The sequence below is a fragment of the Rattus norvegicus genome, chromosome 2, assembly GCF_036323735.1.
Source record: "Rattus norvegicus strain BN/NHsdMcwi chromosome 2, GRCr8, whole genome shotgun sequence".
Lineage (NCBI taxonomy): Eukaryota > Metazoa > Chordata > Mammalia > Rodentia > Muridae > Rattus > Rattus norvegicus.
Window position 1 is genome coordinate 174,619,279 of NC_086020.1, and position 26,926 is coordinate 174,646,204.

General features: G+C 44.2%; 1 protein-coding gene and 1 non-coding gene across 17 annotated transcripts in view; one reads left to right on the forward strand and one right to left on the reverse strand.

Annotated features, from left to right (window-relative positions):
• The window catches only part of Dclk2 (doublecortin-like kinase 2), a 129,694-nt gene extending 112,619 nt beyond the window's left edge, over positions 1-17,075 (reverse strand). For 9 of the 16 annotated variants that reach the window (XR_351806.5, XM_063281898.1, XM_006232685.5 and 6 more), the window contains exons 1-2: positions 15,886-17,074; positions 3,165-3,496 (exon numbers count right to left, since the gene is read on the reverse strand). Coding sequence is in view for 15 of the 16 variants with exons in the window: in XM_063281898.1 (XP_063137968.1) it covers positions 3,165-3,496; positions 15,886-16,306 (753 nt within the window). In the remaining variant the exon portion in view is untranslated. Of the gene's footprint in view, positions 1-3,164; positions 3,497-15,885 lie in introns of all 16 variants that reach the window. The other 7 variants (XM_006232682.5, XM_006232681.5, XM_006232680.5 and 4 more) reach the window with 3 other exon arrangements.
• Positions 17,076-26,522: 9,447 nt separating this feature from the next.
• On the forward strand, positions 26,523-26,686 carry LOC120101381 (U1 spliceosomal RNA). The gene has a single exon (XR_005501730.1). It is a non-coding gene; the product is annotated as a U1 spliceosomal RNA (small nuclear RNA).
• Positions 26,687-26,926: the final 240 nt, after the last annotated feature.

Genomic DNA, 26,926 nt, shown 5'->3' on the forward strand with positions numbered 1-26,926 from the left:
ACCTAGTAAACCTAGACAAATATCCATGGCTGGAGACGTCCAAGACCATGGAGGAGAACCCACAATTGCCATTTCCCAAAGTCGATAGTTTCTAACCGTATTCTAAATGCTTGCTCTTATACCCAAAGGTAAGTGTAACTCATATGCTTCACCAAAAAATAAATAAATAAATAGAATAAAGAAAGAAAGAAAAACTTTTTTGTAATAGAGACTATTAATTACAACTGGTCAAACAAGCATGGGTGCTCAGCCCCAATTGGTATTTGTACAATGTAACCCTTCCCAACACTCAGGAAATCATAAAAGTGGGGGAAGAAAGATTTCAAAAGCTAGAAGACCCAGGACACCTGCTCCGAGTGTCATCTAGACATGACAGAAAACTGCACCCATGAAATCTCAACCATAGAGTTACCGAAACAAGACCTGCACAATGACACCACCAGTTGACATACTAGCGTGGATGCAGGAAATTTCATAGAGCCCCACCCCTCAGTGAAGATCGATAGGCAATGAATGGCAGCTGATAGAGTGAGAGTCCATTTTCTTCTAAGTGGCCAACCCTTAACACGTGTACGAATGAGCAACGCTAAAGGGGCTTGGGTGTATGTGTGTATACATGGAAATGTGCATGATGATAATTATAGAAGTCGTCATGAATTTGAGGAGTGTGGGCAGGGGACACAAGAGGAGTTGGAACAGGGGGAGAAGAGGTGGAAATGAAATAAATATAATACTTGTGTAGGAAATTCTCCAAAAAAATTACACTTTTAATGTAAAATCTTCTTGAAGAGTTTCTTTTGGCTAATGACTAAAATTTCAATGTTTACTACTTCAATTAAATGTTCAATTACTTTGTTCCACTTACATATTCCATGAATGTCACTCATTTGGAGATTTCCAAATCTGAGTTCTCATTTTTGAAATCTCATCTTAATTAATTGTATACTACCTTTCATTTTATTCAGTGTGGGGTGTGTGTGCTGTGTGTGCGTGTGCTCTGTGTGTATGCTATGTGTGTGTGCTCTGTGTGTGCTATGTGTATATATGTGTGTTGTGTGTACCTTGTGTTTATATTTGTGTACTGTGTATGTGTGCATGCTTAGTATGTGTGTGTCTTCTGTGTGTATGCTCTGTGTGTATGTATGTTCTGTGTGCAGACATGTGTATGCTCTGTGAGTATGGGTGTGTGTGTCTAAGTTTGTGTGTGTATATGAGTTCTGTGTGTGCTCTATGTGTACACGTATATATGTGCTCTGTTTAGAGGAGGTTGACAGGATATCTTGCAATAAGCTAACCTCAAACTCATGATATAAATCCAGGCTGGCCTTGAACTTGTGATCTGCCCACCTCAGCTGCCTAGGTGCTACGATTATAGGCTTGTGTCATCATAACCAGCTACCCCATATTTTTCTGTTTTCTAACTTGTGTATTTAGGTTACTTTTTCTTTTGGTTAGATATATTAAATACTGCCTAGGGAGCAGAGAGATGGCTCAGTAGTTAAGAACACTGGCTGTTCTTCCAAAGGTCCTAGGTTCAATCCCCGGCACCCACATGGTGGCTCCACACCATCTGTAATGGGGTCCAATGCCCTCTTCTGTTGTGCAGACATACATTAAGACTGAGCACCCATATACATAAGACAACAACAACAAAAGAATAAAGGAATATTTGTCTCTTTCCTTCCTGTTTCCCCGGGCCTACCATAACCACCTTTCTAATTCACCTCATCTTGCCTTCCTCTCAATCTTATTTTCACATACACGGAAAGTCAATCTTACGTTGTTTTGTGTTACTGTGCTGGATATCAATTCTTTTCCACAGGTGGCTCTTTTCATTAATACTGTGCCACTATCTGATCATTAACTCCAGCATTCTAATCCTACCCTACTACTCTGCTACAACCCCAGAATCTATTGTTATATCTTTATTTTCCTGGGTTATTTTGTTTGGGGTTTGCTGCTGCTGCTGCTGCTTTTCTGTTTCTGTTTTTTGTTTTTTATTTGCTTTGTTGTTGTTTTGAGATAGAAGTAAAGATGAGGCCACCACACCTGGCCTTTCTCACTTATTGTCCATGCTGCTGATGGAACCCTGGGTCTGAACACAGCACACACATACTTCCCTCCTGAGTTTACTCCCAAGCCCTAGAACCTACACTGAAATTCTCATGAGCTGCTGCAGCAAACACCCAGTCACTAGCTCTGCTCTTAAACAATCAGACGCTCAGCCATGCTCCTCAGAAGACCCTTACGATCTCTCCAGGCTCTTTCTCAGCATGACAAGATCCAAAAGTTTAAAAATAAAGTATGTCAGGGGAAAAGACAAAATGAAGAAATTTAATGTTGGAAACTAAAAGTTTAATATACTACAAATATAAATTTGGTTTCATGCAATTTGGGAAAATACGTGTTGGAAGCTTCTTTGTCATTAATCAACTCTGGCAACACTCAACTATCCCATCTCTGCTCATTTCTTTCAATGCTGTGCCCAGCCTTTCAGAGCACATTAGATTCTTTGACACATTGTTCCTGTAATTCAGCTCCCACATTTCCAGCCAACAGAAATGCTGATTAACTGCCTCTATTGTTCCCAAAGAAATGTCTCTGGACATTCCTGTGACAAACAGGGATTCAAATTCCTTCTGAGATACATTTTTCCATATTACATATAATGGAGGAACTCTTCTAACGGTGTTAAATATCTTTAATTTTTTATTTCTGTGATACAGAAGCCAACAACTGCTGATCAATAATTATTCCTGGATAATGTCTCACTTAGCATAGGACAGTACTGTAACTTATATTTTTCCCCAGAAATTTACATCTTCCCGCCTACAAACTGAAGAAGCACACGATGGGTTCTTAGATACTTGGGGAAATGGAAGCCCCTTATATATTTTATGCTAAAGACTAATTCACATGCACCTCATGGAAACCCACTAGGCTTACTTCGAGGAGAGCAGCACATCCTGCTGAATGTGTAACTGCAGCAGATGGCATGGTGCACACCCTAATCCTAGCACTTGACAGGACAAGGAAAAGCCCAAGTTCTAACACCAGCCTGAACCACACTGCGAGCTCCACACGATCTCTTCAAACATCCTCAAAGAGAATGGACATGTAAACCAAACACAGACAAGACACCAGGCCGAAGAAGAAGCACTGACCTGCTTTCCATCCAGGGTGCACAGCCTCTTCACCACGCCGGAGTCTAGTTTAATGGCTTCGGTGATATCCGTTAGGACCTGCTCAAAGGAATGGGCAGTCTTTTTATTCAGAAGGATGCGCACGGCCTTTCTAGGCTTCACCCCACTTCGAATCACAGTCACGAGCTTGGGTTTGATGAAGTCCTTGCTTTCTTTCACCTCACTCTTGGCCGAGGCCACGGCCAAGGTGCGGGTAGTACCACCCTTGATGTTCACAGACCAGTTCGGGTTAACGTTTTTGGTGTAGTCAACTTTACGGAATGGTTCGTTGGAGGCACACACGTAACTTTCACCTAAAAAGCAAAAATAATAATTTTATTAGCACAATATCAGATCTCTGAGCATTGGCCATAGTAGACCTGGATCCATTATGTCTAAATGACAGCTTCTGGAAACCTGTAAGCCAGGTCCTAAGCTTGGGGACACAGGAAAGGGGTGCATTTACAACCTTTTCCTTTAACATTCGCCTACCTCATTTTCTTCTCAGTTACCTAGATTGACTTTCTGATAATGACAAGTATGATGTGAAAAGCCCTAAGCCCAAAAGACTAAGAGTGAGCTCTGGCTTTATTTTACCCAAACGTGTCACCTTTGACAAGGCGTTATTACATCACACTTTGTGTCTCAGTATCATCTGCTACAGAGCAAATGGAGCAAGTAACTAAATTATAAAGTACTTCGTAATTCCAAAAGCAAACTAATTTATTCTTCACAAAATCTCATTCCGGCCAGCCATGGTGTTATGGTGCAATCCTGTAATCCTAGCACTCAGGAGGCTGAAGTGGAAGGATTAAAAGTTCAAGGCCAGCCTGAGTGAATACGGACCAGGGTTCTAGGATTTCACTGGGTATGGAAGCTCATGCCTGCTCTCCTAACAGCAAGAGGCTGAGGGAGGAGGACTGCCATCAACTTTAGGGGCAAGCTAGGCTAGGCAGGAAGTTTCAGGCCAGTCTAGGCTGCACAGTGAGATACCACCTCAAAAATAAACATAAATAAGTAGTTCATTCTGATCGAAGTCATTGTATCACAAATATACACATGAAAAGGAGCAATTGGAATCTTCCCTATTTCAGTCCTAATCAAACAGCAACGACCACGCCTTTACACAGTTGGCGTCATCACTGTCACTGTAGTCTCATCTGTCAGTTACTGACGCACTGCAAAAAGGAAAGGTTCAGCTCCTCAAAGTAGCATGTGCAAGCACTGTTTGCCCTGAAGAAATATGAATTTAAAACAAACTGTAACCTCGAATGGACAAAGTTTCCTATAACTTCTTAAATGAGAATAGACATCAAGTTTAAATGATACAGTCGTTTCTTACAAAGCTTAACTAGGCTTTTGTTTAATTAAGAACATGTCAAAAGTTATACTACTTGTCAATTTGTCTATCAATATCTAAAATTTTTCACATTCCAAAATTTCTAAAATTACATACTGAAAAGCTGTAATTTTTTCCCAAGAAATACATAACTTACTCAATTCTTTTAGTATTGACTTTTTGACAGGCAAGGCTGTGTGCTAAGATTTTTCTCTGAGAAATAAGTCTCAAAGAATATGCTATTTCGTATATTTAGTACAATTCATTCTTAATATGGTAACTATGTCAGATGAGCCATAAATGTTTCTTTTACTGAGAAAGAAAGCCTGAGGATAGGCTATTCTGTCAGTACTAGATTACCAAAATGTTCTCCAAGCCCTGGTTCATAGAGAGCCTCAGAGACTCCCAAAGGCACACACACCAGTGAGTGACAGATCAGGGATGGGAAAATGCATGCTCAGGACACATGACAGCCTCTTTCTAGAGGAAAGTGAGGTCCTGCCCAGGAGAAGTAGGGAACCAGTCATGAGCTATGACACTGCTTCTATAGTAGCACCCTGAAACCTAGCTCACCCATCACCTTGCACCCACACAGAATCATTTTCACAGTATGACCATTAGAAAATCACACAGGATTTTGAAAATAGTCATCAAATGAATACAGTAACATATGTATATGTATATGTATACATGCATGTGTATACAGGAGAAAAACATAATGATGGTATCATTTAATTTTATAGAAAAAGTCACATCAAAAAACTCTTGCCATTTTTAAGTATGATAAAAGTTTAATGAATGTTATGATCTAAAATGTATAATAGGAGAATATATTAAAAATTTTTAGTAAGAGAGGATAATTGTCTCTAAAAAGACAGGGAGATAGTGAATAAGCCAGCAGTAATCCCTTTCCAAAATAAAGTGAAAAATCAGGATTAAAAGAAAAGAAAGGGAGCAGATTTAGTTTATCGGTCTCCTTTGATCAATTGGACTCTACACAACTGACATATCAACCAAGTTTAAATCTTCATGTTCTTCTGCTCAGAAGGTAGAGCAAATCCCCCTCATCGCCCTGTGAAATTACAGTAACTCCTTCCCTTCATAAGGATCCTACTAGAAACACAGACCAGTCATATAATTTGTAAAGTTGAGTCAAGGTGTCCATAGAATAGAGCATCCCATCACACAAGTGTGCACTTATGTACACACACACACACACGCACGCACCATGAGCTTACAACCTATTCATTTCTCACAATTGTTCTTTACCTGGTTTAAAAAAGAGTTCCTTTAAAAAGTAGGTTCCCTAAAACAGATACAAGCCTCACCCTAGTTCAAGTGAAACAATCATGGTAGACAGGAGATGAACACACAGGTAAATTTTTTACTTTCATCACCCACTCTGAAAACAAACCCTCATTACAATCTAGCACCCAGACAAACACCTGACTTCTTACTTTTAAGTCCTACTCTACTAGGGCTCAGAGCTATGCCATTGTTTAAGGAGTATGTCTTCCTTCTCCTCTTCAGGCAAAAGCTTTGAGATTTTTCACTCTTGAGAACCATAATGGCTGCAGGCTTTCATTTATAGCTACATATGATCTTACAGGGTGGGAATTTCAACACCAGCACTTTTAGACTACTTTTGTGTTAGTTAATACAGTCTCTCATATTTGTTTTATTATATTAATTTTCTAATACCACTAACTAGTTTATAAAAGCATCCTGACATTCCAGTCAAAAATTCTGTTAGATGAAACCTGGACCCTGAGATTATGCCTCATTCTTATGATAGAAGCAGGTTGACAATTTTATAAAGAAAACAAAATCCAATTAAAGCTGAAGTACAGAGCCTTTGCACCTAAAAAATGTGACAGGTATATTGACTGACACACATCTACTGCACTTAAGGCAATACAGAAAAGAAGTCAAAAAAAAAGAAAAGAAAACGTGAAAGACATTTAAGGTTTAATACCAGTAGATCTTAGGAACGTCAATGTGTTCCTAATTTCTAAAACAAGGGGAAATTTTCCCAAAATAATGAACCAAGGAAAACACATTCAGGTATTGTTTGCTCTTTGTGAAGTCTAATGTTGGAGAGATACAGTCTCATGTACACATCCCCTCAAAAGTACACTGAGTCCCCAACATAGCTACTGAAGAAAAGCAGAGTAGAAAAAAATCAGTGCTCTACTACTGTAATAAGTCTATCTACTGTGTCAGACAATCTGAGCTTCCTAACCAAACTGTACACTGGCCAGAATGAACAATTATAGGAATCAGTAAAGTAACAAAATCCCTTGCTCAGGCTGCGGTACTGTGCGCCCTACCCTGGTGTGTCAGGCCTCAGGCTGGGGTACTGTGTGCACTCTACCCTGGTGTGTCAGGCCTCAGGCTGGGGTACTGTGCGCCCTACCCTGGTATGTCAGGCCTCAGGCTGGGGTACTGTGCGCCCTACCCTGGTGTGTCAGGCCTCAGGCTGGGGTACTGTGTGCACCCTACCCTGGTGTGTCAGGCCTCAGGCTGGGGTACTGTGTGCACTCTACCCTGGTGTGTCAGGCCTCAGGCTGGGGTACTGTGTGCACTCTACCCTGGTGTGTCAGGCCTCAGGCTGGGGTACTGTGCGCCCTACCCTGGTGTGTCAGGCCTCAGGCTGGGGTACTGTGTGCGCCCTACCCTGGTGTGTCAGGCCTCAGGCTGGGGTACTGTGTGCACTCTACCCTGGTGTGTCAGGCCTCAGGCTGGGGTACTGTGTGCACTCTACCCTGGTGTGTCAGGCCTCAGGCTGGGGTACTGTGCGCCCTACCCTGGTGTGTCAGGCCTCAGGCTGGGGTACTGTGTGCGCCCTACCCTGGTGTGTCAGGCCTCAGGCTGGGGTACTGTGTGCACTCTACCCTGGTGTGTCAGGCCTCAGGCTGGGGTACTGTGTGCACTCTACCCTGGTGTGTCAGGCCTCAGGCTGGGGTACTGTGCGCCCTACCCTGGTGTGTCAGGCCTCAGGCTGGGGTACTGTGTGCACTCTACCCTGGTGTGTCAGGCCTCAGGCTGGGGTACTGTGCGCCCTACCCTGGTGTGTCAGGCCTCAGGCTGGGGTACTGTGCGCCCTACCCTGGTGTGTCAGGCCTTAGGAGCATTCCTGTCACCTTCCTCTACTGAGGATACAAAATGAGACCCACAGCCTCTAAGTCGATTTTTCAACACATCTGAAGCCAAACACAGTCCTCTCCTGAATCAGGTTTATGATCCTTTCTACTGTGGAAAGCACATAAAAGCTACTGTGGACACAGATATGAAGACGAACTATGGGAGTTCGTCTTAAGACCTAAGAAATTAGTTAAATGAGAAAACAGAAATCCTACTAAGTCAGAAACTGGATCTCATGCAGTAGGACAGAACGGACAGATCCGTGGTCTGCCTTTATCTCCTCACACCTGGCTAGGTGTAAGCCGTCCTTAGAGCTCACAATGGGGGGTTTAACCTGGTACTGACGTTTATGATAAAATGTACTCTCCACACACTGTGGAACGTATATCAACTATCTCTAGCTGAAGCATAACTCCACACCCAAAGCTCCAACTCTTTAGGCTTCAAGTTACATACCTTGGCCAGGTGTTAGTAAGGAGAAGAGGGGACCCTAATATAAAGGCGTGCTCACAGCAAGTTCGGGCCAGAGGACATGCACTCACTCAGTAGAGGTAGAAGCTAATTAGTACAGCTGGCTCAGTGCATGATATTCTAAAAGGTACCACGTCGACTCAGCATTAAGTACGGCAGTCACACTGGGAGCACCAGTTCTGCTGGCACAAACAGTATGTGCAGCCTCATACCGCTAGCTCACATGTTCACCGTCAGGAAGGTCTGACCGCTCCTTCACAGCTGCGGTGCTCAGATTGCACTGGTGTGGGAATCCTTTGCAGGCCCTGTCTTTATACTTACAAATACCTCTGAATTACAATGTGGGCTTAATTAACTGTGGGCCTCTATAATTTGGATGCTAGAATTTTATAGTGATTGTTTTGTTACTGGTGGTGGACGCAGAACATTGGCTCTCAGCCTTCCTAATGCCGCAACCCTTTAATACGGTTTCTCGTAACATGGTGACCTCCAACCACAAAATTATCTTCATTGCCATTATAGAACTATAATTTTGTTACTGTTATGAACCATAGTGTAAACATCTGATGGGCAGGATACCTGATATGTGACCCCCATCCGACAAGACTGTTGGATGACAGTGGGACTGTGACCCACAGGTCGAGAACCGCTAGAGTCTTGCAGAGCACTGAGCTACACCCACCCATCAGCCTTATTCTTATTTTCAGGGAGCACAAACGTTGAAGGGCAGCCACAAGCAGGACAGGCCTGAGAGGCAGCTCTGAGTGTCAAGAGTGTCTGGGCACCTGGAAGAGGAGGAGGAGAAGGAGATGGTCAAAGTCTTATGAGTCACCAAATGATCTGTTCAGAGTTAAAGTATGTTAGGCAGGGCATGATGGTGCATGCCTTTAATCCCAGCACTTGGAGGTGGGAGTGGGTGTCACACATAATCTTGCTATAAGATTCCAAAGACTAGATATGAAATCTCTCGGGGCCAGGCTGCTAAGTACTAAGGAGACAGATATCCACTAGACCATTTTTCAAGCTCTTTCTCCCATGCAGACTTAATGAGCATGAGCAAAACCAGTAATATACATCTATGACTTCTTTTCCTCTTATTCTTCAGGTAAAATGCTGTTAAGACATGAAAAGGATAGGCCAGGGGTTGGGGATTTAGCTCAGTGGTAGAGCGCTTGCCTAGCAACCGCAAGGCCCTGGGTTCGGTCCCCAGCTCCGAAAAAAAAAAGAAAAAAAAAAAAGAAAAAAAGAAAAGGATAGGCCAGGTAACGAGGGAAGAGACTAATCATGGGCTGTGAGGAAAAACTCTATCACCATTTTAAAATTAATCTTAAAACTAGAAAAGGATACCCCAAGGAAGACATCGATGAACTGAACGGATATAAATTCATCTTCTAATATGTATATTAGAATAGCAGACCAGAGAGACCAGTTCAGTTAGTAAAATGATCAATGCACAAGCAATAGGACCCAAGTCTGACTCTCAGAATATACACAAAAAGACTAAATGTGAAGACCTACACCTGTAATCTAGAAGACAGGCAGATTCTTGGGGCTCCCAGCCAGCCAAGTATTCATAGCCAGCTCTAAGCCACAAAAGTTCATGATGATAAATTATAATCACCTACAATCAAAATGTAGCAAACATAATCAAAAGGTAACATGACTAGGCTATTTTAGTGTGTTTACCTGAAATGTTAGTAAATGCAAGCCTGTAAGCCAAAGCGTGTAAACTGACATCACCAAACCAGCACCTTCCCGTTCCTTCCCTATGAACAGCTAACAGCTCTGACAAAATACAAGGCAACAAGCATCCTGCTGTAGGCTACTGAGGATATGGCTGGCCAGACAGCGTGGGCTAGAAAACAAAAGTATGTCTTCTGGAATGGAGGTAGATTTAACTAATTCTCATGTTAAAATATTTCTGATTCAAAGAATAAGTCAACAGATATGGTGGCACATGCCTTTAATCCCAGCATTCAGGAGGCAGAGACAGGCAGATCTCTAAGTTAAAGGCCAGCCTAATTTACAGAGCAGGAAGATCACAAGTTCCAAGATAGCCTGGGCTAGAGTGTACCCCCATCTCAAAGCAAAACAAACCACCCCCATCTAAATCTGAGAACCTCATCTGATCACAGCACCTGGTCTGGTGAGGGGGACCGCTTCCCTATATAAACTAGACCTACCTCAAACTTGCAATGATATTCCCTTCCTCGGCTTCCGGGGTACTGGAATACAGATGTATGCCACCATACCCTGCCTCATCAACCTTTCTTGCTCTAAGAAATTTGTTTTTAAGAGAGAGAAGGAGCAGGAAGGAGTGGGAGAGAGGGGGCGAGGGGAGGGACAGTAAGCTTGTGTGCATGAGGGCAGTGGAGGCCAGAGGCACTGGATCCCAGGGAACTCCAGATACAGGCAGTTGTGAGCTGCCCAATATGGGTGCTGGGAACCAAACTTGAGTTGTCTAGACCAGCTAGTGCTCTTAACCACTGAGTCATCTCTCCAGCTCCAGCCTGACTAACTCTCACAGGAGTCAAGGAGTTAAGTAGTCCAGATTATTTCTCTCTCGCCTCCAAAGATTACCAAACTTTACAATGAAACAGTCATGTTTAAATCAAGTTTGCTGCCAAATCCAAAAACCATAACCCAGGGGCCTCAGTTACTCTCTTCATTGCATGGCAAAAGCAACTTAAGGAAGGATTTATTTGGGCTAGTACTTTTGGGTGACAGCCCATCATGGCCAGGAAGGCATCTGTGCTGGAATGGGAGGCAGTTGCATCCACAAGCAGGAAGCAGAGGCAAAGAACGCAAGCACGAAGCTGATTTCTCCCTTTTCATTCTGCGTAGGGTCCCAGCCAGGGGAATGGTGCCACCTATATTAGGGTGGCTCTTCCCAAAATCTGGAAACTCTCTCACAGACATACATAGAGGTTTGTCTCCAAGCTGATTTTTAGATCCCGTCGAGTTGACAGTGAATAGCAGCCACCGATCACACTACGTGACTAATAAAACAGAAATACATTCCTCATGGTTTTGGAAGCTGAGGGATACCTCCCATCACAAATGGCAACACCTTTTGTAGCAGTTTTCTATAGCAAAGGCAAACAAGTCCACACAGCCTCCTTTATAAAACCAGCAGGCCTACCTATCATAGCATCAGCCACTTCTGAGAGGATGGTGGAGCTTTAGGAATGCAAATTCAGAGCAACTGGCAGTGTGGAGCTCTGCTTGCCCACCCTGTGCTGACCCCCTGTAGGAGGCAGGGTTGGAGTGGGAACTGAAAGGCTCAAGTGTAATGCCAACCCCCTGCCACTAGACAAGACAGCAATCTCTTTATCCTCTCTGCACCTAGGCCTCCACATCTGTACAGCATAGAGGACATGGCGGCCATGTTTCTCAGCAGATGTTACAAGGGTTAAGAGGAAATGGATCAAGCGAAATGTCTCACTCAGTAATTACACTTAAAACCTTTAGTATGGTGGCAATCATAAGCAAAAGCAGATCTCTGACCCACGGGATGGTGGCTTATTTTCCAGTAGAAGAGATAAAGGTTAGTGGTGACATGGAAGAATGGAGATGAGGGGGGAGACCTAGCCAGACACCTCTCTGCCTCCGAACACCGAAGAAAGTGACCCAGCAATCACCATCAGAGAGACCTAGTTCTCTTCATTCCGCACGACACTCATTTCCAGGGCTTAAAGTCTCACGGGATAGCGCCCTTGTCTTAGAACTCCCAGGGTATTGCTGTATTACTCCAATTCCATGACTGCTCTCCCAAATACTTGTTTTCTTGCCCTAATATTTTATTCAAACTTTTCAGAATTCTTCTTCCGCAAAGAGCTTATTGTGTAGCCAGGTGTGGCATGTGTGCTTTTCACTGTTAGGGAGGAAGACAGCGAGGAGTTTCACAGAAACTACTACTCGACAGTCATTCCTTCCATGGTGGCAAGTTTGCAAAGATTCGGTTTCTCCTGACTATCAAATACTTCATCAGCACACACACACATAGGTAAAAATAAATAAGTCCTTAAAAATAAACCAATCTCTCCAGCCACCAAGATAGCCTCAGTCTGCTGCCAATCCCCATGAGCTACATTTGATCCCAGAACCCAAGAGAAAAAACTTCTACAAGTTATTCTCCGTCCACCACGTGCTCCAAGTGGCACATGTTCTCTCACACACATAAGCATAATAAAACAAATTCTAAGTAAAAAAAAATACATTTCTTCTACACTATACTTTAGTAAACGTTACACTGTTTTATATCTGCCTATAACCAGGTTGTGCACAACTTTTGTTTGAAGACAGGGTATGGCCACGTGGAGAAGCCACGAAAGTCCTGACCTGGACATTTGGAATGGACCCTTAGGGACACTCCAAGCCTGTCAGACTCTCAGACAGCTCAAACCTTATTTCCCCACACTTACTGCTGGAAGTTACAGTCCCACAAGAGCTGCAAAGAAAGACCAATCAGGACAATAGGAACTCACACCACCCATTCAGCCAAATGCTCCAGAAAGCTGGGTAAATCAGCTGAAGGCACACACCTGCTGGTTCAGGAAGCGCGCCAACAGAACGCTGGCCGACACCAGATCAGCTTGACCCTCCAGAGACTTTCAAGTTAAAGACAGAAGAAAAGAAATCTGGGCCATGCAAATTTCTTTTGTCATCTGAGTTCAATGGGAGAGCAGCTAGGAAGGAGTGTATGAGTCTTGAGTCAAACTCTCTTCTTCACACTGAACACAATTTTGGTGGGGTTTTTGGTTTTTTGGTTTGTTTTTTTTTTTTCTTTAGATCACTTCCTAAAGTATGTTTCTGGAATGGAAGAGTCAAAAGAAGTGGAACACGGTTTAAGAACCAACTAAAATGAAGTGGGGTGGTTTTCCAATATGAGCATGCTATGTTCCCAGTCTATCTCTGCTGAGGGCACAGGTATAGACCATCCCCTGTAGACCACCTTCCATAGACTTCTTACTGATGTAGGCCCGCTTCAGTGGCATAAATCTGAACATTTCAGCACACCATTTTTGACTGAAACTTGAAACTTCATACATGTATATGCATGCTTGCCCATGTGAACACACATGTAGTAGACAGAGGTTGACACCGGGAATCACCCTCAATCATTCTTTTGCCTTATTCACTAAGGTGAGGGTGTCTCTCAGTTAACCCCAGAGCTTACTGATACGGCTAGACTCCATAGCCAGCTTGCCCTGGGGATCTCCTAGCTTTAAAACAGGCAAGCCTTCAAAGCCACTCAGCACTCTGGGGACCCAAACTCTGTTCCTCACAGCTGCATAGCAAGCACTCTTTAAAAACTGAAAAGCAAAAAGGAGACAGCTCGATGTTAGAGACAAGTTCTCACTATGTACCCCTGTCCGGCTTGAAACTTACTCTGTAGACCAAGCTGGCCTTGAATTTCTTTTTTTTTAAAGATTTATTTATTTTATTTATATGAATACACTGTAGCTGTATTCAGACACACAAGAAGAGGGCATCAGATCCCATTACAGATGGTTGCGAGCCACCATGTGATTGCTGGGAATTGAACTCAGGACCTCTGAAGAGCAATCAGGGCTCTTAACCACTGAGCCATCTCTCCAGCCCGGCCTTGAATTTCTGATGATCCTCTAACACCTCTAACCTTTTGGGTTCTGGGATCACAGGCCATGGACCACCCCAAACAACTGAGAAATTACCACACAAAGGTTCACTATTAGACAGATTTCTACCCAGATCAAAGAAGTTTCATTTCCTTCTTTTCTCTAAAGGTGTTCTGATGATGCATTGTTAAGTAGAATTAAGCTGCTTCCCAGATGACTATCATCAGAGGTGAGAGGAGCAGTTTCTGGATTAACGATAACACATGTTATACATCAAGTCTATCTCAGCCTAGGGCATGGGTGGCCTTCTGAGTCACTTCAACTACAAACAGGTGGTTGGGAAAGTTTCCTTCACGGTTTCCCCTTGGTATTTTGGGGAGTCACTAACTACACATGCAGCCCATTATACTACTCCGAAAATAATGGTGCAACAAATGTTTGCGTGGCTTTGCTTCAAGATGTCAATCATTAGCCATTGGAAGGGAAAGGAGGTACTTCACCTGAGGACCTGCGTGGCGAGTGCTTAGGAAACAGGCAGATCCTGCCACTGTGCGGCTACTCTGACTTGGGGTCAGGGAAAACTGGAGTCAGGAGGATCTCTGTGAGTTCAAGGCCAGCCTAGTCTATACAGGGAGTTCCAGGAGAACTGGAGCTACACAGTGAGCCTTGTCTGGAGAAACAAGCAAAAGTAAAATGGCCCTCTCAACACTGCTATCCCCACTTTACTGACACGCCTACAGAGCTCATGCCCTCTTCTTTCAGACTCTAAGACCTAAACTCACTATCAAGGCAATGTGTGAGGTAGCCCCTTCTACTAACTGACACACAAGAGAACTTAATTTTAATTGGGTTGTCCTGTAGCCAGGGCAAGGGTACCATTTGATAAAAGTGACGGAGAAACTCGGCCACTTTGGGCATGCGTCAGAATGGCTAACTTTATTTTAAAGAAGTGAGCCATAGAAGGAAAAAAGCATCAACTGAGGCCTATTAGAAATTAGTAACCCTGCCACTTAAGTTTCCTCATCTGTGAAAGGGAGAAAATGCCGTTAGAACATAAGCTCGTGCTGAAATAAAAAGATTTCATAGTTCATGGATCAGTTTCCAACTCTCACAAGCTCATGTTGCTATGGCTACATGAAATGCTCTATTTGCATTAAGAAAGATGCCTGAGAGCTAATTATATGCAAACATTCAGTCAGTACACACCGAGGTATCTGCCTGATCTTTTTTGGGTGTTCTTAATTACCTGCTATCCTTCCCTTCCTAAAAGCAAAAAACGAGAAAATACTGCAAGAACTCTAGAATGACCCAACATGTTGCCCACACAGTCCCTCTGGTTGATGCATGGTTGGTGTGCCAGGATTCCTAATTTCTAATAGGCCTCTGGTTCCTAATAGTTACTCTCTTCAGGGAGAAGGCAGAAGAGACTCACCTTGATTCACCTCATTGCCAAACAAATGTGGAAAATCCTTTAAACATGGTGGTTTTCCATTCTGACTTCACTGGAATCATCTGAGGAACTTTCACAATTCTAAATGCCCAAGTCATACCCTAAACCAGGCACCTCAGAGTATCTAAGGGGTGGAGCTAGGTCCGATATTTTAAAAAGTTCCCAGCCCTTGCCCAAGATGAAGCCAAGGCTGAGTGAGACTTTCTGTGCTGGCTTGCCTCTTGATCTCCAGCGCCTTCTGCCACACATGAAACTAGAAAAGAGAACCTAGAGCAGGTCAGACTCACAACTGTGCACAAAAGGTACAATAGGATATCCCAAACATAGGAACAGCGCAGGTACTGCACTGGCCTCTACCAAAGGTTACCCAGTACCTCACTAGAGAAACATGCTTTCAAACAGTTTACCCTTCCGAGAAAATAAGTTGGCTAATTTTACAGGCACCGTTGTCTGTGTTTGTCTCTAATCATTAGAATCGTCTTCCCTTTTAAAAGGCAAATCTCTTGGGAAGGAGATAATGTTTGCACTCCAACCCAATGCAAACGACAGAGAAGCAGACAATTCCCAGGGTTGCCTAGAAAGCAAGCGCCCGGTGGGCCGCCCCTGCGCAGGGCGGGGAAGCGCGCGGGCCGCAGCCTCTGCACCTGCCGCTGTGCACTGGGCCGCACCTGCCGCGCCTGGTCCGCCCCTCCTACCTACCTTCCAGCAGCTCGTCCAGGCTGGTGACCTTCCGGCTGCCGTCTACGGTGTAGATTGTGCGGACGCCCTGGGGCAGGTTCACATTGTCAGACAGCGAGCGGGTGAGCTCTATGAGGAGCGCATCGAAGGAACGGAAACGGTCGCTGGAGATCGCAAAGACCAGGCCTTTGAAGTAGCGGTCCCCATTCCGGTAGAACCGCGCCTTCTTGGCCTTCTTCTCCGAGCTGAGGGCCTGCAAGGTCCGCGTGCGGTAGAAGCTGCAGTGAGCACTGTGCGCCGGGCTGGGGATGAGCCCGTTGCCCTTGGGGCCAGAGATGCTGCTGCCCCCGGAGGAGCTGGGAGCTCCTCTCCGCGACCCTGGCCGCGGCCTTTTGTCCCGTTCTTCAAAATGTTCCAGCTCAATGCTCCTGGTGCTGGCCATCGCGGCTGCTCGGAGAGGTCTCCACAAATAAATGAATTAATAAAAGAACGTCCCCGCCGCCCCGGCAGCAGCGCGCCGCGATCTAGGCGCTCGGTCCGGCCTTAAAGCAGCGGGACACCTGGCTCCGGCATCCGGGCCATGCTCGCAGGTGGACCCGCTCTGCCAGCTAAAGGCGGCCGCAGCGCGCAGCTGCCCAGCTCATTGTCCCGAGCGCCCTCTCGGTCGCCGCCGCCAGCTGGGGAGCCCCACGCCCCCCAAGCGCCTCCTTCACCCGGCCACGCCTCACAAGTAGCGCGCGGGCAGCAGGCCGGGAGCCGCCAAGTTGAACGACCTTAGGCTGGCCCGGGTTCGCATCCGGCCTGCGCTCTCCGGCGCGCTGAGCAGAAGAAGGAAGCGGAGGGGGGAGGGGCGCGAGCGTGGGCGAGGCGCCTCGGGGCTGTCTTGCGCGGCCTGGGGTCCCGGGTTCCCGCCGCCGCCGCTTCCTCGCGCGCGCCCTGGCCCAGTCCACGGCCGGTGCGCGTCCCGGCTGGACCGGGGAATCCTCTGGAGCCGCTGGGCCCCCTCAGGAAGAGTGCAGCCGCCTCCCACGCGCGCACGCCCACGGGTACTCGCGCTCTTGGCCGCCTGTCAGGGCCCAGACCCCGGAGGACACCCTCTGTCCTTTCAGGGATACCACAAACCACATCAGAGGGAGGTGGCGAGGAGGAGGGCGGCGCCGCGCGAGGAGCGGCTCTACGGTCCGAGGAGGCCCCGCCCGCCGGGCTACCGGAGCTGCGCGCTCCCGGGCGTGACCGCGCTGCGCGCTCCACAACCGCGGGGGCTAGGGTAAGCGCGCTAGCCAAAAAAAAAAAAAAAAAAAAAAAAAAAAAAAAAAAAAAAAAAAACTACAAAGGAAGGAGACTCAAGGGCAGCAAGCACATCCTTATCCTGCCTCCTGGGGAAAAACCGAGGCCAACCTAGGGCAGAATACAAAACATAGCACTAGGTTTGGATGCAATATTTATTTTTCTTTATAACCCGCTGATGCATTGTTTAAATAAAAGACCCTTTAGGTGGAAAAAAAATCCTTCACACTTCCTACTGCAGATTCGCTAACACAGTAGTTCCAGTAACTTTGAATGAACACAAGACTACGAGTTATTGGTTTCATGGAATCAAGTATCTGTGGAGAGTTTGCTGGGCATCAATCCCATCTCTGGGGATGCTCAAGCATAGGACAGAACCCCTGTGCTCTTCCCCACGCTCACATGTGCTCATTCCGAGCTGCTCACAGAAGTGGACTGACAAACACCCAACATGCAAGAAAATCTCTTCTTCAGCGGTTATCTGGCCCACAATAAAAACAGTTTTCGAAAATTTTTTGAAACGTCCCTTATTTCACTTTGGCGATGAAGCTCAAAGGCATTTGGCCCTAATCTGACACATGAAATTAATGATTCAGCACCCGGGTTCTTCCGGCGGCCCTAAACAGCTCCAAACTGTCCTTGAAGGTAGGGCGACAAAACGCTTTGCTTGTGGACTGAAACAACATAAAGTTGGAGTGGGTGGGAATAACGACCTTGAGCACCACTGAAACAAACCACTTTTCATAAGGGGTTCAGCGAATATGATACAGGGCAAGACCTAGTTGGCCAACACTTGAGAACTGATTGAGACAGAGGGAAAAAAATGTTCCATGGACAGCCAAGATGACTCAGTAGGTAAGAGCTCCTAACTGCCAAACTGGGTCATCACCAGAACCCACATGGTGGAAAGAACGCACAGACTCCTGAAATTTATCCTCTGACCCCTGCATGTATGCCATGGCATACAACACAATAAGTAAATCTTAAAAGCTTTGGGGAGGAAAATTGTTCCTGCATTCCAATTCTAATGCAGACAAATTGGGAGGAGGCAGGCTTCAAGGAGGCAGCTACTAATTAATCTGGATCGCTTTATGGTTTAAAATTTATAGAATCATAACAAATTTTCTCCTTTCATGCAAGTGTAGAATGTGTACAGTAAGATGTTTAAAACTGGCATTTATTTCCCTTGCTGGGATATTCCCCTGTATCTCAGAGACACTGTCTGTCCTGCTAGTTGTTCACCTACCTGGGGATTGTCTAGGTCTCTCCTGAACTGAGATCCAGCCCTAAGGTGGCTTTATGAGGACAGGCTGGCCACAGGCAAATGAATCAATCACCTTCTGGAAGCCAACCTTCTCTCTCTCTCTCTCTCTCTCTCTCTCTCTCTCAGTTGTGAATTCCCTACATACCATTTTGTAACTCTCCTTAATCCTAACATTTACTTGAAAACTTTGTGGGGAAATAACTTCAAATCTCAGCTACAGGCAACTCAAGAAGGAATAATCTCAAAATACGCCACCTCTCTCACATTAGAAATGACCCCCTCTCCGCTCTTTTAAAACATTTTTTTAATAATCACAGACCATCCGGTGAGTATAAAAACTTCACTGACAACTGCAGCAAGGATCTTCTAGAAACTTTTTGTAGAAAGCTCAACCTGGCAGAGAGAAAGGAACTGGTGTTTGTATCCCACACTCCTGTCTTGGGCCACGAGGGCTAGCAGTGCTCTTTAGAACGACTTTGGCACCCTCCTCAGTACCCCCCACATCCTGTCCACATTGCCCAGGAAATAAAAGGCAAAGTTCATGTGGTATAATCTGTTTAAATAAAACTTGATTAAATTCCCCACTAAGTGGCTTTATATTGAAAAAAAAAAACACTTGTCTTGACTATTTCCTAGTTTTACTTAATGTTACTCTATTTCTCAAAGGCCTTGACAGGTCTTCTTTTTCTTTTCTTTTCTTTTTTTTTTTTTTTCTTTTTTCTTTTTTTGGCCCAAGTTTCACTCTTCAAGGCAGTTTTCCAGCCATCTCATTACTTATTACATAAAAGATGCCTACAGACCTTTTAGGCTGCAAGCACTTTGGCGATCTGCTGTCTCATGTCTTTGTTTCTGTTCACCATGTGCCAAGTGCTTCTCCCAGAAGTAAAAAGGATGAGGTAACAGTTTCTAGTGGGAGGACCTAGGAACCATAGACTTGGGGTTTTTGAAACAAAGCACAATTTTTAATTTCATAACCTTTAATGATTATAAATCCCAGTGTTCCTCATTAAGTTTTAATGGGAAAGGACATAGAGTTCAGAAAGAGGCTCTCAAAACTTACCACCAGCCAGCATCCCGATTGGAACGGCGTTAGGAGAGGTGTTTTTCTAATTTGTTGCTTCCTCAAGGACCTGCTGTCCTTTTCAAATCTGACTCTTGCAGCAGGTAGGTGAGAGAGAGAGAGAAAGAGAGAGAGAGAGAGAGAGAGAGAGAGAGAGAGAGAGAGAGAGAGTTGTTATTTTCCTCAATTGTTAGTAATGTCAAAAGTGAAAGTCCATGGAAAAGTACTACAGTACTTAGGGTTTTGTTTTGTGTTTTTTTTTCCCCTGTAGATTCACTTTTTTCTGTAGATTCGCAAAGGCAATGTACATTTTGCTCCTTGTGATGGGAATAGGAGGTGGAGATTGGCTAGTCAGTGTAGGGGCAGGAACTCCAAAAGCAGCACCCCCAGGGGCATGGCGCTTCTCTCACCAGTGGAACCAGAGGGGAACTCGGGGTTTGCTGCCTTTGACAGTGCCTTTTCCCGGAGGAAACAGGCACTCGAAAGACTGAAACTGCAGTTGGAAGACAACCCCTCTGGTGAACAGCTTTAGAATGGGACCCTAGATCTGAGGGCTAAAATGAGTTATATCCCCAATTTCAACCCATCTCCTAAATGAAGAGTGGGGGACATCATTGTAGCCACGATCAGGGCACCATGGTGAACCATAAAGGGATAGCTAGTTCTCTGGCCTGGGAGGGAGCCTAACATTCCAAGTTCTTCAAAACATTAGGGTTGATCCAGTTGGTTCTAAGACGCCACACTTCAAAAAGGATGGCTCACTTAAAGCTACCCCCGGGAGACCGAGAGAGTAATTACTCCTTTAAGGAAATAACTTTACTTTTCCTTCCCAGAACCCCTGCCCCTCTGCAGACACTTACAGAGCCCAACTGTGTGTGGGTTAAGCCTGCCTGCTTTACTGAATTCTACAGAAAAGCTAACTTTTCCTTTTTCTTCTTCTTCTTTTTTAATTTCTTTTTCCTTCTTTCTCCCCGGAAACTTATCAGAGCTTAAACGAGCCTACCTGAACACTCTGGACTTTCTTTTACTCTGAGCTCTTCTCCCAACCCTTTCCACATCCGTTAGACAAATGATGTGACCTGCTTTCTTTCTCCTCCTTCTCCTCCTCCAGGCAGCTGCCAAGATTTGCAGTTTGCCTGTTTTGGGTTTTCTCTTTCTTTCTTTCTTTCTTTTTTCTCTCTTTCTTTCTTTCCTTCTTTTCTTTCTTTCTTTCTTTCTTTCTTTTATTGCTAATAAAGTTGTCCTATAACTTCCTTCTGAGTCCATTCTTAAATCGTTTTATAACAAAACTCAAAACCTTGGACAGAGACTAAAAAAAAATGACAGACACCCCAAATGAACGTCCCTAAATTCCCAGTAATATTTATATTTTGAGTTTTATTTAAAATCAAACATTGAGTTTCTTATTTTAAAACAAGTCGCGATTTTAGTGTTTTCCTTTTTTCAGTGGCACATTTAATGCTTATGCAGATGCCGCAGGTGACAGACTGTTTCTATCACCCACCCTACACGGTACTCTGAGATGGTGTGGGGAATACTTAAAGAATAATGACTTCATGATGACTAATTAGTAGTTATGATCTGCTTAAAGAAACGGAATATAGGCAAGGAAACAGATTAAGCAGCAGAGCTTGAATCGCCTCTCTGAGCTACCTCTTAAAAATGTTCATTTCAAGCTCTCCCAGCCTATTAATCACAAGGTGGTCTGTCTTCATTAACTGAGAGTTTAAGATGAATGCTTTTTACAGTCATAGTGGGCTTATGATGCAAATTAGATGATTATTTCAGCTCAAATATTCTATACTCCCTGCCCGTAATTGAAATATCTAAATGTTAAAGTAAGACATTTATCTTACTTGACGAGACAACAATACCACTCGGATTCATTCAGCAGTCTTTAATAAATCTACATTAATTTTCCTAAGGTATATTTAGATTTAAAAAATAGTCTCTCCTTGCATTTCCCAGGATTCTATCGGCCTAGCTGAGGTAACAGATGATATTTGCTGCGTATATAAAAGATTTTCCACATACACATGTATGCAGATATACGCATAAACACATACATATACAGTAATAGCTAGCATTTATGTAAAGAGGTTGCTATGGTTCAGATCTTAAGTGTCCCTGATGTCTGAAAGGACTCATCACCTGTCTGTGGCATGGTTAGGAGGTCCTGCAACCTTCAGGAGGCGGGGCCCAGAGGAAGGAATCTAGGTCACTGGGTATGTGTCCTTGAAAAGGGTCCTCTGCCTTCCCCCTCTTGCTCTTTGCTTTAGGTCAGTGTGAGGTGGGCAGCTTTGCCCTCATACCTCCTCCACACCGAGGTTCTGCCTCAACACTGGCTGGAATAATGGTGCCAAGCAACCACAGACCTAAACCTCTAAAATCAAAAGCCCAAATGATCTCTCCCTCCTTTTCTATTTTTCACTCTGGTATCTTGTCTCAGCAATGGAAAACTCACACTCGGTTGGATTTATTTTAGTGTAGCCAATATGTTCGTCTCTATAGGCTAGTAACAGTAGAAATTTATACTTTTCTGTAATATAATTTCATTTAATACTATCCTTCTCCCTAAAATCCTTCTCCCTCATGCTAAGTCCATGAATCCTGGTGCCCTTCATGGTTTAAAAGCTCAATCCTAATCAGGCCTAATGACATATAGCCTACAGTCCTCGTTAGTCATGAAGATCAAGGTCATGGGATTCAAGGTCTTGCTGGGTTATAGAGTTCGAAGCCAGACTGGGCAATTTAGAAAGCCTTTGTCTCAAGCTAACAAGTAAAAAGAGAACTGAGTGTACCTCAGTAGGAGAAAACTAGCATGACATGCACAAAGCCATAAACTCAACTCCCAAGAGTACAAAATCATTAAAAATAAAAACATAGAAACCAATTAAGAATATATTTTTTTAAAAGCGCAGAGTAGCCTCCTCTTTAGGAGAAAACTGAGTCAACCCTTCAGGTTCCTAGGTCCCAACTGCCATTGCCTTCAGTACCTGGCACTGCTCCATCACCCCTGCTAGCTAAAGTGTGGCCTCTGAGCATGGCAATGGTTATGGAGAGGGAAGGTCTCCCCTGACCTTGCTATAACATATGAAGTCATGGTGATAATTATGATGTACTCTGCAAAGATTTGTTCCAAGGTCACTTATCGTCTTAACCACTTAGACATAGAATAATTGGCTTCAAAATGTTCAAGTTCTGGCTTTTAAAGTATTATACCATGGTCCTGCATACTAACAGACCCTGGAAAATGGAGTCTGTAGACGTCATTACAAGTAACTTTCTTTCCCATTCTTGCGTGTTAAAGGCTGGCTTAATCTCCTCAGCCGTCTTAGATTCCTTTAATGGGACTCAGAGCCAGGTTGTGTAAATGATAGGTACTACCACAAGCTGCTTTGGTAGAATAGATCCATTGTTTTCCCATGAATGGCACTGAAATCACCTACCTCCCTCTCTGGGTGGTTTCCCAGCTTTACAATGTAAGAAATTCTTTTTATATTTTGCTAGTCTTTCTTTATTAGACTTATTCATCTTATTTCATGATTACTTTAAGTGTGTGTGTGTGTGTACGTGTACCACCTGCATGTTTGGTGCCCCGGAAGGTTAAAAGAGATCATTGGATCCCGTGGAACTGAGTAACAGCTGTGAACCACTTTGTGGGTGCTGAACTCAAACCCAGGGCCTCCGCAAGAGCAACCAGTGCCCTAAACTGCTGAACCATCTCTCCAGCCCAATGAGAAATTCTTAAAGTAACTTAGAATAATACAGGAAAGCCCACAGAAAAATGCCTTGTCACATTTCTGTATGCAACCACCTTATGTTTTTATCTTCATTCAAGCAGTGTCTAAGTTTTGACATTAGACCGATCGTTTGAATAGATAGATAAACTTAGACATCTTTTCTATTTTTCTAGTGTGGCCACAGAATCCCTGAAGCACATCCCCCCCCCTTAACTTGTGTTTTGTTAGTAGAACAAAACCGTTTGCTAAAATGGATAATTTTCAGTGAGGACACTGAGGATGCTGTGATCCAAATACAGAACTCTCACTCTGTGACCTCTGTCAGGAGTTTTAGATGGACGAAATAAAGCTTGGGGGCTAAGGATGTAGCTCATAGTAGAGGGTGTAGCTGGAATAGACAAGGCTCTGGGCTTAGTTCCCAGCACCACAAATAAAAAAAAAGGAAGGAAGGAAGGAGCAAGGAAGGAAGGAAGGAAGGAAGGAAGGGGGAGGGAAGGGAGGGAGGAAAGGAAGGAAGGAAGGAGAGAGAGAGAGAAAAGGGAAAGAGGGAGAAATTCACCTATAATTAGTATCAGGAAAAAAGAAGTCCCTTGTGAAGCTGGAAGAAGGAGTTACTAACAAGGTTGCTGGTGATTTGGTTTTAAGCACAGCATTACTCGGTGTGAATGATTACTTAAAACAAAGCTCTTTGTATTAGTTACTTAACCTCTCTGTTGATGTAATAAAACACCATGACCAAGACAATTTATACAAGAAAGGGCTTATTTGGGATTTTGGTTCCAGAGGGTCAGAGTCCTAATGGCAGGGCAGAAGCAACAGGCAGCAGGCATGGCGGCATGTACCACAGCTGGCACGGCGACAGGCACAACAACAGGCACCGTAGCTGGCACAGCAGCCGGCACGACCACAGGCACAGCAGCCGGCACGACCGCAGTCAAGGTGGCAGGCCTGTCGGCCGGAGAAGGAACCTCAGGGTTGACATCTTGAACTGCAAGCTGGAAGCAGAAAGTGAACTGAATGTAGGCAAAGTTTTCTACTCCTATCCCCACTCCAGCAATGTGCTTCCTCCAGGAGGCCACGCCTCCTACTCCCCTCCCTGATCGTACCACCCACTGGAGACCAAGTGTTCACGTGTCTTCTCATTCAAATCATCACACTCGTGAAATTAAAATTAAATCACAAAGGTTATCAGTCGGGTGTGAATATTTTTCTTACGTCTTAGTTTTGTTTTGAGCCTATCCAGCATACGCGGAACTATTTTCATCGTATATCTTGTTCCTTTAAAACAAATTCTTTTCGTATATCTTGTTCCTTTAAAACAAATTCTTTTCTACCCGGGCTTGTAGCTCAGTTGCTAAGTGCTTTGCCTGCTCTGCAAAGCCCTGGGTTTAACCCCCAACACCACATAACTGGTAGTAGTATGTGCGTCTATAAACTAGAGGTGGGGGTTCAAAAGTTCAAGGTTGTCCTTAAAACAACAACTGAAAAACTTTTCTAACAAGACAAGGAACAAAATAGAAATAATTTATTTTCTCTGAATCAATGAAGAATAAGTAGCCAACATGATGTCTCACCATCCCTAAATAATTAACTATGTATTTTCTATAAATAAGAACATTCCCCTACACAGCACAGTGTAACTATAACTAGCAAAGCTAAAAGGTAACATTGACAAGCTATTACTATCTATTCTTTGGGGATCATTGGAATTTTATCAGATGTCCTGCTGATGTCTTCTAAATGAAAGAACCCATGTCAGCAGCTCACTCCATGCTTAGTGATCATGTCCTTTTGTAACCCTTAGGGATAGAACATGACCTTGGTCTTCCTTAGCCTATCACCACCTTGGCGCTTTCTAAAGATTACCGAATTTTTGTAGCATGCCTCAGCTGGAGAGTATCTGTGTGATACTTTTGCAGAATTAGGCTTAAGATATGTACATGTATTTGACAGGTGTCTACAGAGATGGCGCTGCACTCTTCTTATAACAGGCTTCAGGGGCTCTCGATTCCAGTTTGTCTCGTCACCAGATTTAAAAATACCCATCATGCAACTTCTCTGTAGTCGGTATCTGCTGTGATGAAACCCCATGACCAAAAGCAAGTTGGGGAGGGAAGAGTTTATTTCACTCACAGTTCCATATACTCCATCTTGAAAAGCAGTGAGGGCAGGAACTCAAGCAGGACAGGAACCTGGAGGCAGGAGCTGATGCAGAGGCCATGGAGGGGTGCAGCTCATTGTCTTGCTTCCCAGGGCTTGTTCAGCGTGCTTTCTTATAGAACCCAAGACCATCAGCCCAGGAATGGTACCATGTACAATAGGCTGGGCACTCCTACTTCAATCAGTAATTTAGGTGATGTCTTATAGCTGGAGCTTATGGAGACCTTTCCTCAACTGAGGTTCCCTCCTTTCAAATAACTCCAACTCACGTCAAGTTGATACAAAACTAGCCAGCACACTTGCTTTGTAGGAAGTCAAGCTGTAACTTACACACATAGCTTCTTCATCCTCCAACTTTCAGTTTACTCTTACCTTATCACTTTAGACTCAAAGAGTTATAGTTTAAATCTAAAATGTGCGCTACAGGATTATACTCTGAACGTTTGGTCCCCAGCCTGTGGCCTGATTTGGGGAGGCTATGGAAACTTTAGGAGATGGGGCCTAACTTGAGGAATTCTACCTTTAAAGGTTATACCTGACCACCAGTTTCTGACTTGTACTCTGTTCCTGATCCGCCAAGAAGTACAGAACATCTGTGCTAATACATTCCCCGCCATTATGTTTATCCAAATACACGAGGCCAAGAGATCATGGATTAAACATCTAAAAACTATGAGCAAAAGAAATCTTGGCTCCCTTAAGTCATTTCTATCCGGTATTTTGGCATAGTGATGAGAAAATCAGTCTATACATATCCTGTCATATTCATTACTCCCGTCATTTATTTTAATGTTCAAATTATCTCCAATTTAACAAGCACATGCATGATGACCCATGTGCTTTTGCTCTCCTCTGTCCCTCAGGCTGTACCTTCTTCCCCCCTCCCGAAATCTGCCATTTCTTTTACATGAGGAAAAGAATGGTATCAGGAGACCAGGATTTGGCCAATTGGTGTTTCCCCTGCTGTTGGGTTACAGCTCTGCTCATTGTGGGGTAATTAGTCAAAAACCTCCACCGGACAGAAGCCTACCTTTCTTGCCACATATAGGGGTTTAAGCACTCAATTATCTGGGAAGAGAAAAAAATAAAGAAGAAAAATCAAGGCCTGTTTTTAAACTTTGCTTTACTCAATATGACTTTTAAAATATGTAACTGGCTGGAGAGATACCATCATCAAGAAAATGGTTTTCCCAGGGCAAGATTTGTCTATTATACTTGGGATGTGCTAACCACTGTGATTTCCCCAAATACAGAAAATTCAACTGCCTAATTTGTGGTAGTGGGGGACTTCATTCTCTCTCTCTCCTGAAAAACTGCAATGAACAGAGCTCCAGTGAGCGACAGGTTCCTCTTGGTTGCCTCACATTTTTCTCTTGCTTTGTCAGCATGCCTCAGTTTTTACTGTAGGTCTTAGCTCACAAGTGTTAGGCTATGCTGACTTGAGGCAGTGCCCCAGGGCGTGCATGTGACAGTGAGCTGGGCAGATGACGACCTTCTCCTTCCAGTAGTAACTAGTAGTGCCTTTTTCCTATCAGTGTCTAGAAACTT